Genomic DNA, 13,259 nt, shown 5'->3' with positions numbered 1-13,259 from the left:
GGTGGAGGTAGTGGTGGGGATAGTGGCGGAGGTAGTAGTGGTGGAGGTAGTGGTGGGGTATGGTGAGTGGTAGTGGTGAGTAGGTAGTGGTGGAGGTGGGTAGTGGGGAGGTAGGGAGGGTGGGAGGTAGTGGGTAGTGGTGGGAGTAGTAGGGGGATAGTGGTGAGGTAGTGTGGTGGGAGGTAGTGGTGGTGGGAGGTAGTGGTAGTGGTGGGAGGTAGTGGTGGGGGATAGTTGGGAGGTGTGTGGTAGTGGTGGAGGTAGGGTGGGGATAGTGGTGGAGGTAGTGGTAGAGGTGAGGTAGTGGTAGTGGAGATAGTGGTGGAGGTAGGGTAGTGGTGGGAGGTAGTGGGGGGATAGTGGTGGAGGTAGTGGTGGGATAGTAGTGGTAGGGAGGTAGGTGGGGATAGTATGGAGGTAGGGTGAGGTAGTGGTGGTGTGGTGGGAGGTAGAGGTAGGGTGGAGGTAGTGGAGGTAGTGGTGGGAGGTAGTAGTGGTGGGAGGTAGTGGTGGAGGTAGTGGAGGGAGTAGGGGGGAGGTAGTGGTGGGGATAGTGGTGAGGTAGTGGGTAGTGGTGGGAGGTAGTGGTGGGGGATAGTGGTGGAGTGTGTGGTTGTGTGGGAGGTAGTGGTAGTGGTGGGAGATAGTGGTGGGAGGTGGGTGGTAGTGGTGGAGGTAGTGGTGGGGATAGTGGTGGAGGTAGTGGTAGTGGTGGGAGGTAGGTAGTGGTGGGAGGTAGGGGGATAGGAGTGGAGGTAGTGGTGGGAGGTAGTGGGTAGTGGTGGAGGTAGTGGTGGGGATAGTGGTGGAGGTAGTGGTAGTGGTGGAGGTAGGGTGGGGATAGTGGCGGGAGGTAGGTAGTGGTGGGAGGTAGGGTGGTGGAGGAAAGGGTGGGAGGTAGTGGTGAGGTAGTGGTAGTGGTGAGGGAGGTGGGGAGTTGAGTAGTGGCGGAGGTAGTGGTAGTGGCAAGGTAGGTGGAGGTAGTTGTTAAGAGGTAGGCAGGCCAGCCCCCAAACACAAAATCCAAACAACAAACCAAACCCAAACCAACCCCAAACCCAAAACAAACCCACAAACCTGGCACACTGCTGCTAGGGCAAACCAAGCTATGACAAACCCAAGTGATGTGGTATGTGCCAAAAAGAAAAACCCAAACACAAACAAAAACAAACCAAACCCAAAGCAAAAACACAGCCCATATACTAACCAGTGCAGCAGTCAACACACAAACAAACCCCAGCCAAAAACCAGGCAAACCAAAGCAAACCCAAACCAAACACCAAAAGAAACACAAACCCATGGTGCAAACCATGGCAAACCATGCACCCACAGGCTGGTGTGAGGTAATGATAGGGTAATGGTAGGGGTAGTGGTAGTGGTGGGGGTATGGTAGGTGTAGTGGTAGGGTGGGGGTAATGTAGGGGTAGGTAGAGGTAGTAGTAGGGGTACGAGTAGTGGTAGGGTCAAGTGGTGGTGGTGGTAGTAGTAGTAGTAGTAGTAGTAGTAGTAGTAGTAGTAGTAGTAGTAGTAGTAGTAGTAGTAGTAGTAGTAGTAGTAGTAGTAGTAGTAGTAGTAGTAGTAGAATATAACCCAGCATGTTGACGGCTGGAACGACTCGACAAGCAACATCAAAATGCATTAAAACCCAACACCAAGAAAGAGCCACGCCACAACTTGCTCTAAAGGTCGACAATCCTATCCGGTGCGCTGTTAGATGTCACCCCTGTGGACACCTCACCTCCAGCGCCCCCTTGTCCGGTGGGCGTAATTGTGGTGGTCCAGATTTTAATGGGCGGCGTGCGGAGAGGGAACAATATGTGGATGATTATGGCGATGATGGTAAGACGCATATGGCGCAGACCAACCTGCTGCCTGCCTGGTGGTGGGGAGTGAGGGAGGGGTGGTGAGGGGTAAGGGGTGAGAGAAAGGGGTAAATGAGGATGAGGAGGTTGGGTGGATGGGAATGGTTGGTGGTGGTGGGGTGGATAAGCAAGTAATGGGTAGACACGACGTAACAAGGTGATTGGTGGGTAAAAATGAAAACGAGGGAGGTGATAAAATGGCTGGAAGAGTTGGTGGTTGTAGCGCAAGGTGTAGATGGTGAGTAGGGGTAGATGGAGGTGTGTGTGTGTGAGAGAGAGATCAGAGAGACACACGGAACCACGACTGGAGGCGACGTACGCTCATGTTTACACTGGTTGGGGCTCACATGGATGGGGTACCGTAAACACACAACGCGGGTAACATTCAGTGGTTATCGGTCTCTCTCCTCCTCCACCATCCTTCCACACATCTCATCTCCCAGTCAATATATGAAATCAATGTTATTTACTCACCAATATTTTTTTTTCTTATTCGGGAGAGACTGTAAACACACACACACACACACACACACACACACACACACACACACGCTCGACCCCAACACCCTAAATGGACCATATTTTCACAGCTTAGTCGAGCGAACAGGAAACAGGAATTACTTTTAGGCGGGAAAGAAAAGCCAGAATTTATGAGGTTATTACGTGATTATGTGAGACTGTGGAGGTGACCTGAGGTGTGTGTGTGTGTGTGTGTGTGTGTGTGTGTGTCGACCCCACGAGACAGATAGCACAAGTTATCCCATTACCTGTATACTGTAGGTGCAAAGTACAGACAGTTATTTACAAAAGATTACATAGTTGTCAGAGATACAGGTACAGGTTTAGGTATAAAGTAGAGGTACGTAACACCAGAGCACCAACACGTAGTACCTTGTCTTGCATAAGTTCTCAGTTTAGCTTCTGTTGTGATAATGATTCAGGGTTGTGTTGACATGGTTAATCGGGGCCTGTGTGTGTGTGTGTGTGTGTGTGTGTGTGTGTGTGTGTGTGTGTGTGTGTGTGTGTGTGTGTGTGTGCTATTATTCTTAGTAGTAGTGGTGAGTAATTATTATTATTATTATTATTATTATTATTATTATTATTATTATTGTTATTATTATTATTACACCTTAGATCCGGTCCCAATTTTTCAACAAACAAAAACTAAGCCACACATTATAAGGAACACTCCTCAACCAAAACACTTGAGACACGAACTGACAGTCCAGTGTCTAGGACGGGAGACACGAGTCAACAGCACACGACGACAAACACACGATACGCTACTATCCATTTCCGATTTGACTGAGTGATTATGTCATTAAAAATTTTCCCACCACCGTACAGAGGGGTAATGCGTTTTTGAGGCGACCGAGGCAAAATAGAGTTAGGTGATATAAAATACGAAGGGATATAACAGATTCTCCACTGGAGAAAAAACCCGGAAATCATAAATATTGGTATTTAAATTTCTACATAAACAGTACCGATTTTTTTTCACGCGTTTTTTTTTAAGTTAATGACCCTCATTTTAACTGGGGAATTTTATACCACCGCCGACGAGCCAATGTGATTTCTTTCCGCTGGTCAGGTTTTTAATGGCGTGTTTTAGGTTTTGGGGTTTTTAATTGAAGAAATGTTTACAAAAATATTTTAATTATCTTGATACTGGTGATGGTGTGGTAAAAATGACCAGCGTGGCATTTAAACCACCCCCCCACACTGCCTCTCCCTCCTCTCATCTATCACTTTGCCTCCTCCTCCTCCTCTCTTCCACCAGCTACACATTTACCCAAACTCCCCCCTCCACCATCTCCTAACCCCTTCCCCTACCATCTCCCCAACCCTTCCTCACCATCTCCCCAACCACCCTCCCTCACCGCCTCCCAACCACCTTCCTCACCTCTCCCCAACCCCTTCCCCACCATCTCCCCAACCCCTTCCTCACCACCTCCCAAACCCATCTCACCATCTACCCAACCCCCCTTCCTCACCATCTCCCCAACCCCTTCCTCACCATCTCCCCAACCCCTTCCCCTCGACACCTCCCCAACCCCTCACCACCTCCCCAACCCCTTCCCCTCACCACCTCCCCAACCCTCACCACCTCCCCAACCCCTCACCACCTCCCCAACCCCCACCACCTCCCAACCCCTTCCCCCCTCCCCAACCCCCTCACCACACCTCCCAAACCCTTCCTCACCACCTCAAACCCCTTCCTCACCACTTCCAAACCCTTCCCTACCACCCCCCAACCCCTCACCATCTCCCCAACCCCCTTCCCCACCACCCCCAACCCCCTCACCATCTCCCCAACCCCCTTCCCCTCACCACCTCCCCCCAACCCCTCACCACCTCCCCAAACCCTTCCCCACCACCTCCCCAACCCTCACCATCCCCCAACCCTCACCACCTCCCAACCCCTTCCTCACCACCTCCCCAACCCCTTCCTCACCACCTCCCCAACCCCTTCCTCACCACCTCCCCCAACCCCTCACCACACCTCAACCCTTCACCACCTCCCAACCCCCTTCTCTCACCATCTCCCCAACCCCTTCCTCACCACCTCCCAAACACCCCTTCCCTCACCATCTCCCCAACCCCCTTCCCCACCATCTCCCCAACCCCTTCCCTCAGCACCTCCCCAACCCCTTCCCCTCACCACCTCCCCAACCCCTTCCCCCTCACCACCTCCCCAACCCCTTCCCCTCACCACACCTCAACCCCTTCCCCACCACCTCCCCAACCCCTTCCTCACCACCTCCCCAACCCCTTCCCCTCACCACCTCCCCAACCCTTCCCTCACCACCTCCCCAACCTCCCTTCCCTCACCACACCTCCCCAACCCCTTCCCTCACCACCTCCCCCAACCCCTTCCCCTCACCACCTCCCCAACCCTTCCCTCACCACCCCCAACCCCTTCCCCCACCACTCCAACCCCTTCCCTCACCACCTCCCCAACCCCTTCCCTCACCTCCCAGCCTCCCGTCACACCTCTACCTCCCTCCCTCCCTCGCATCCTCTACCTCTCCCTCCACCTATCCCCCATCCTCCTCGCTATCCCTCCCACTCTCCCCGTTATCCCTCCACCTCTCAACCAACTTCCTCTTCCACATTCCCCTTCCCGCCACCACCCTGTACCACAAAACGGAAGCCGCGCCTACCAATCGATCCCTCCCTCCATGCAACTCATAACCCCAGGCAGGTGAGAGCCTGACCTGACCTCCCCGACCAGCTGTGTGTGTGTGTGTGTGTGTCCTTCGATTGGCAACAACTCGTCATGGTAGTACTCATCATGGTAGTACACCTCGTCATGGTAGTATTCATGGTAGTACAACTCGTCATGATAGTAATCATCATGGTAGTACACATCGTCATGGCAGTATTCATGGTAGTACAATCGTCATGATAGTAATCACTGGTAGCACATCGTCATGGTAGTACTCATCATGGTAGTACAACTCGTCATGGTAGGACCCTGTCACAGGGGTGGTGAATGGACCGTAAAAATGGTCCAATGGAAGCGTTTATTAGAGAGCAGCTATTGTCACGACCAATAGGAGACAGATGATGGTGTGACGTCACGCCAGACTGACTGACTGCAGGCTGGCGTGTGTTGAGTCTGGTGAATTATGTGATTGGATGTTACCCTCTTAGTAAATTATATATATATATATATATATATATATATATATATATATATATATATATATATATATATATATATATATATATATATATATATATATATATATATATATATATTGTATGCAAATTTATTATCGTATTATCGTATAGTACCTTACATAAAACATATACTCTTAAAAATAACTTACATTCTCGAAAATTACCGAAAATGGAAAATATACAGTAGTACCCATTTGATTGTCTTATTTTTCTTTAACCCATTATTCTACATAGACTCATTACTCTCGAAAGTATGATGGCAACTACAAACATTTACGCAGTACAGCTTAAATTATTTGGCAATAGTAATCCATGGATTATGTATGTGTACAGGGAATAATGGAAGCTGATCAACAAAGGGAGAGCAATTAGAGCATAGTGGTTATTATGAAGTATGCAGGCCAGGCCGCCGGACTAGTGAAATTAGAGCAGAGGTCGCGGGGTTAATGTTGATTTGTCGTGCGTTGTGTTGTCAGTATAACCGACCGTCCAGGCGTCCACGTCCGCTGCCGTCACCCGCTGGCAGTTGATCCATACCCGCTGACCTCCTGCTGACCCACCAATTTTACGCTTTTTAACTCCTTGATTTAATGTTTTTTGAATTTGACGAACGGACACGATAAGCTAAATCATTTTAATGGAGTTCTTCACGCGAATGTGTGGGCGGGAGATGATGGCCAGAGTAACTTAATATAAAGCGCGCCGTCAGAATTATGTTCACAATTTATGTTCCATTATTATTTTTACCATGCAAAGAGTATAATTTACTTAGCGGAACATAATAACATGTATTTCAATTGCCTCACAACAGCTTTATAGAATTTTCCTTTTTTTTCAAAACCGTTTTATTGTGACCAAGAACAGATGGTCATCGTTCGCCATTTCGGTAATTTGGATGCTTATAAAATTATGGTGACTAGTGTTTTATACTAGTGTTTTTATAGTTATTGTGGAAATTGCTGTTTACCGAAATGACACTATTAAAGAGAAATAATTCTGAAAAATATTGGTTAGTTACTGGCCTGGGAGAAACATCGCAGACATCAAAACATCATAGGAAACTTGGCCCTGGCATTAATAACATGTTTCATTAACAACGGAATAAAAAACCTGGAAGACCAAAACACATTTTTTACACCAAATTACAGATACAAACCAAGTGACTGCTTTCAGCCTCTAATAGTCAAAACTCAGCTTAATTTTTACAATAGTAGTTGCTAAAACACTAAAACCAACCTTCCATCCAGTGTTATTAAGCCAGGAATTACATTTATAAAGCACCTCGGTATACATAACTGAGGATGGTAGAACAAAAAGTGGTTAAAAATATCGGTGGAGATAAAACAGGTGTTTTTTTTAAGTGTCTACGGTATATCAAAGCTCCAGGGCAACGCCACGCCTGTTAATGTGGGAAATATTAAAATTTTAGATCAGGGAGACCATAAAACTACTCTTGTTTACATCGTATTGTCATCAGCCATCTTTAAATGTATTCCTTCTCTCGACCTCACAATGCATCTCACAAAACAAATCATGACGTCACTTGGAAATCGGACTATTAACTCCCAACAAACACCAACAGTAAAAAATAAAAAAAGGAATAAATTTTAAAATACAGAACTTCAATTATCGTTTACACTGACTCGTAAAAATATCTGATAATTTTTTTTATGGAATTTCTAATGTGAATACCTGTACCTCTGTTAGGATGTGCTGGTTCCCTCGCTGTCGTCCAAACTCGTATCTGATTGGATAAATTAAAATCTGTTAAAAGAAAAGTGAATTCTTACGTCATCGACTAGTACACTATACTACACAACAACCGTGAATTACCCATGTTCCGGTATTGATCCGAAAGTTGGGTTGTACATAAAAAGGGTATGGAAAGAGGTCTAGTGTTGATCTAGCATAGCCAGTTGTTAGACGCTGAATTATTTTTCTTGCCCTTCCGATTAAACTACCCACGCACTCAAAAATTTACCATGTTCGTATAACAGACCCTAGTGTTAAAAGATGTGAGCAACAAGTCCTAATAGATCTTGTTTTACCTCCGGCTGTGCTGCTCTTATGTTCGGTGTACTTAACCATCTTCTCTGCTCGGTTCCAGTAAAACTTCTAACATTGTTTTATATCCCACTTATGTTCCTCGTGACAGGAAACCGAAGTACACTATATACGTACTGTTCAGTGTATTAAAAAGTTTTACGCGGACGAAACGGAAATGATGCCAACATTTGAACAGTCTTCTTACAGCTGAACTATCGACCGCTCTGATCTTTGACGTCAACACTTGATAATTTGTTTCAATTACATTGGCTTTATAAAGTTAGTGCACAGTAAATGGGTAGCTAACTTTACAGTTAGGTACAATCCCTGTTTACCCAGGACTTATTTAATACCTGTATAGTGTCCCTAACGGGCAGCCAGGCCTATGGTACCCGTTTCCCACTGTTTAACAATTAATATGTGTGTGTGTGTGTGTGTGTGTGTGTGTTAGTATAGATGTAATTCACAATTTACTGTTCTTTCCAAAAATAATATAATTAAGAAACAACAAGCTACTATTATAAACAAGTGTTAGTCAAGAATGAAGCAATAAATTTTACTGGAAAGTTTAAGTTATGTTAATGCAGTCTTGGGGTGCTGCATATATGTGAACAGCTGGAGCTACCATATATGGTTACCAAGCTGGATCTACTAGTATGTGGTCTACCGAGTTGAGCTACCATATGTGTGGTTCACAGAGCTACCACTTGGATCTACCATAGTATGTGGTCTCAAGCTGCACAGGCTACGAGTGGAGCTACCATAGTATGTGGTCTACCGAGCTGAGCGCCTAGTATGTGGTCTACCGAGCTGGAGCTGTTCTCTCCAGAATATTTACACTGTAGCATCTATTAACCCAGCCTAACCTAACTTAATCTATCTTAACTTAACCTAACCTAACTTAACCTAACCTACCTTAATCTAACCTATCTTAACCTAGGTTAGGTTATGTTAATGGATGCTAGTGTAAATATCCCGGTAGACACAACTCCAGCTCAGTAGACCACATACTATGGTAGCTCCAGCTTGGTAGACCACATAATATGGTAGCTCCAGCTCAGTAGACCACATACTATGGTAGCTCCAGCTCAGTAGACCACATACTATGGTAGCTCCAGCTTGGTAGACCACATACTATGGTAGCTCCAGCTCAGATCACATACTATGGTAGCTCCAGCTTAGTAGACCGCATACTATGGTAGCTCCAGCTTGGTAGACCACATACTATGGTAGCTCCAGCTCAGTAGACCACATACTATGGTAGCCCCAGCTCGGTAAACCACATACTATAGTAGCTCCCTTTAAAGTCCCATCAAAAACAGTATTAACTCAACAGTAAATGATTCGGTATTATTTCACTTGTTACCATTCAAAGAATTGTTTGAATTTTATGGTTGTAATCAATAGTTTAGATAATTCTAAGACACTTTTCTTCTATGACGGGGGGGGGGGTTAGGGTAGCCGTGGTTAGGTTAGGTCGTTTGCGAGAGATATCAAAGAAGAAAAGTGTCTTGGATTTGTCTAAACTATTGATGACAACCATAGAATTCTCAAAATTCTTTGGGTGGCAACAAGTGAAATAATACCGTCTAATCACGACCAAACTAATACCAGGCCAGGAATCTGACCCAGATGGGAAACGCTAGGTTAGGATATATAAGAGTTCGGGGTACGTACGATGAGGTTGAGTTAAATTAGGTTCGGTGCTTAAAAAAAAATAGGGCGCTTTAACTAATCATTGGGCCGAATGTTAGGGTTATTAAATAGACTCAGTCAACAGCAAATGAGTTAATACATTTATCGTCACATTTCACACATAAGTATTGCTTCGGGCACTTGTCATTATGATTTTTTTTTTTTTACGGGGAATAGCCCACCTGGCACAGGTCATCGACCCACAACGGGGCCTATGGGGCGAAAAATAAGAATAAAAAGAAATACAAAATAAAAAGTTTAAAAAAATCATATAAATGTACACCACGAAGATGCTGGAAACCAGCTTTTTGAAGTGAGACAGAGTTATGAGTATGGAAACACAGAAGAAGGCAGAGCATTCCACAGTTTGGCTGTGTGAGGAAAGAAGGATGTACTTGTACTATAACGGGTTATTCTGGTGTGACCGACATCCAGAGTATGGGCACCGCGGGCAAGACGAGTGTTACGAGCCCACGGTCTTACCGGCGGTACACAGGATGCCAAATCCACCGAAGATTGCCCGTTAAAGTATCTGTAAAAGAGAGAGTGCGGCGAAGAGAAAGGGAAGAAAGAGTATCAACTAAAGGAGGAGAGTAATAAGACGAAATGCCTTTGATTCCACCCTATCTAACAGTTGGACAGAAGAGCAACCCCAGATATGAGTTGTCAACTTGTTACGTATATCAATTTAAATTCTTGTGAAAGAAATCATACAAGGTTAAAGAAATTATATGGGTGCAGTTTACATTAAGGAACGTGCAAGTTTGATGAATCGATAATTTACCTTCTTTATGTCCATTTTTTATGATAATCTGTAAAGCAATGCACAAGACGTGTCAAGATCACTTTGTTTACTTCTAGAATGAATGGCGCGGAACTTTACCAGGAACTCCGCTAAAAGTTCCAAGAACGTCAAAAATATATGATGACTGGATATTACTGTGACAAAAGTACATAATAATTATTGTGTATATAATATAAATAAAACAAAGGTGAAAATAATTTTATTACTTATAATTTTAAGTTAAAGAATGGTTCATGCAATTCGCAGCTTGGCAGAAATTAGCCCAGTTGCTGAATATTTGTACAACTGTGATTAGTGAAATAAAATTAGCGCAAGACTATACTGCAGTGTATTTTCGCAAGGTTATTTAGCTACATAGACCACAGCATATTATGCCGAACGTAATATTACTGACTTTTTTCCAATCCGAAAAAGCACCACTGCTCACTGACTTCAAGTAAACTGTCTTATTATAAGAATTCTGGTGCCATTTTTTCTAGTAACCACCTGGTGAGCACAATTAGTGAAATACGGGAATTTGATTGTCAGTTTCTACCTCCTGCCCCTCCCATAAAAAAACATCAACTAGAAACTACCACCTCGCAATTTCTCCATTCAAAGTACAGTACTTTTGAATTATATAGAGTTGTGAACTTGTGAGCTATATATAGAAAACAATAAAACTTACGAGCAGAAGTTTTGTGGGCGATTTTGTAAGTAGGGTGTGACCGATTTGTCATTGAATTAACAATGGCTGCTGAGATGTTCACAGCATGTGAGGTTTGCTACTGGGGAAAAAATAAGTTTTTATATAGCGTCAGTGTTACAGTATATATCTATACCAGTATTTGGGGGGTTTATTGTGATAGTTGGCAGGGTATGTATGATTAGTAAAAGTTCACATGATATTATATATTAATGACAAGTACACTCCATAGGTGAGACGTGTAGTATAAAACAATGAAAATATATACTGTGCAGCTGTTATGATCAATGCTTGATAACCTCCAATGTGTATATCATAAATTATAAATATTTTCAATCTTATACGAGGAATAAACACTTGAGTAATTCTTTAGGGAAAAAAGAGGAGCAACACAACTATGTGATGTGGTATTTAACAGCTATATGTCGATGGCCAGAAAAACAAATCAATCATTCAATCAACAGCCATCCTCTTCCATCTTCTTTATAGACGACGACATGATCATCGAGATGCCTGACGGGTACCGCACGCCGGGGCCACCACTGGACCTGGAACCTGGGCAGACGGCAATGAGCCCACACCTTGGGCCCCCTCACCCAGGCCCTCCCCACCACCCCTTCATTCATGGTAAGTCAGTACTGTACTGTACTGTACTGTATATGGCTGTGTAAAGCAGAGGTATTTCTTTTGAAACATTTCAGTGTCTGAACATCTCTCTTTAATTATTAAGAAAAGCCAGTACTGTATATTTGTAAACAGTATGTAGTCTTATTAATTTGTTTAACTACAGTACAAGTATACAATATACTAGTACAGTACTATAATATATGCAACAATGTAAAAAATATACCAAAGTTTAATACTGTATTTGTACTGGTTTGTCTAATTGTGAACACCCAAGAAGTGTTATATTTGTGTTTTACTACATATATAACAGCAAATACTGTATACGGAAAATGTGTTGAATATTATTGTACTACTCCAGGACTCAAATTGTCTGTGATATGAGTGTTAACAACAGGTTATGCATGAATTGTCTTGTTAGGAGTCTTAATTTTTTTTACTGTAATTAATCATATCGTAAAATTAGTTTATCATAAGAAGTAGAGGTACAGTATTAAAGTTAACACACCTTACTGTTGCAGGAGCTGGAACACCCCCATACATGGCAGGGGGCGGTGGACACTCCCCCAGCGCCCCTGTACCTCCTCACCCCATGGCTGCCCCATTCCCATATTCAGAGCCTCTACCGCCCTACCAGACACCCATGAGTAAGTTCTCTATGATTTATTTTTTATGATTAGGTGAGAAATAAAAGATTTTAAGGTGTAGGACACTGTACCAACCTATTACATCACAGTTCTGGTATCATTAAAATTCTCTGCCAATATCAATATCATACCCTTTATTACTAGGGATTTGAACCTGCTGGATAATAAGAAAATTTCCTCAGTGAAAAAAAAAATTATGTAATACTGTGTCCAGTATTTGAAATACTTTGGCTTTACATTAAATCAGGGCAGATTAAAAAAGCTGTGGGTGGGAGAACATGGCGAGCACAGTGAACCTACCCAATTGGTGGGCACTGTAAGACCCCCAGAATTTGTTGAAATCTTACTAATATCATGGGCATTTTCAGGCTATTTTGAAGCCATGTGCACTTGATATTAGGAGATATTGTGAGGATAATAATAATTACTTTTTACTATAAAAACAACCCGAGTATAATAATCCATTAAATAAAAGTATTGGATGCCCCTGCATTTATATACAGTAGAGTACTGTACAATATTTATATAGGTTTAATCAAAGACAGTATTGTTAAGTATTCATACAAATTCAAGCTTTTTCTCTGAGCGTTTTTTATTCTTTAAAGAAATCATTATCTTCCGATACTTTGGCTGGTTTGACAATTACAGTATGTAATCAAATATCCATTGTTGTGCACCAGCTGTTTTTAATGCTTTTGCAGGTATGGCTGAGTGGCACCAAGCACACACACACAAATAAAATACAGTAAAGAGATAAACTGATTTTTGCATGCATTAGCCAAATGTAGAAATGTATAGTATTACTTCACAATGAATTTTCCTGTTTTCCAGACATCTGTTTCCCAGTTTTTATTGTATTTCTGAAAAATATTTAGTACTATACAGTAACATATTTATTACAAAGCTCTTTGTTTTTTCTCGAACAGCAGCAGCAGCAGCAGCGGCGGCGGCGGCAGCAGCAGCAGCTGCAGTAGCTAGTGGTGGTGTCAGTGTGTTGGGAGGTGGTCCAGCCAGTGATCTCAGTTCTAACGGATCTAACCCTAGTTATCCAGAGTTCCCACCATCCCCAGACTCATGGCTTGGGGACATGCAACAGGACCATCACCCACAATACTAACTCCCGTCTCCCCCGTAACACCCATCCACACAACTTAAAAAATTCACTACTGTTGTAACTGCCTACCCTGGAACTTACATTATGCTCATTA

General features: G+C 43.5%; 1 protein-coding gene across 1 annotated transcript in view; it reads left to right on the top strand.

The window, feature by feature from the left end:
- LOC121860205 (LIM/homeobox protein Lhx3-like) overlaps positions 1-12,889 on the top strand; it is a 59,046-nt gene extending 46,157 nt beyond the window's left edge. The window contains exons 7-8 of the mRNA XM_042357284.1: positions 11,270-11,407; positions 11,926-12,889. Coding sequence (XP_042213218.1) covers positions 11,270-11,407; positions 11,926-12,080 — 293 coding nt within the window. The 3' untranslated portion in view covers positions 12,081-12,889. The remainder of the gene's footprint in view (positions 1-11,269; positions 11,408-11,925) is intronic.
- The last annotated feature ends 370 nt before the right edge of the window (positions 12,890-13,259 follow it).

Source organism: Homarus americanus, unplaced genomic scaffold, assembly GCF_018991925.1.
Source record: "Homarus americanus isolate GMGI-L3 unplaced genomic scaffold, GMGI_Hamer_2.0 scaffold21914, whole genome shotgun sequence".
In the NCBI taxonomy this organism is placed as follows: Eukaryota; Metazoa; Arthropoda; class Malacostraca; order Decapoda; family Nephropidae; genus Homarus; species Homarus americanus.
This window is presented reverse-complemented; position numbering and strand designations above follow the sequence as displayed.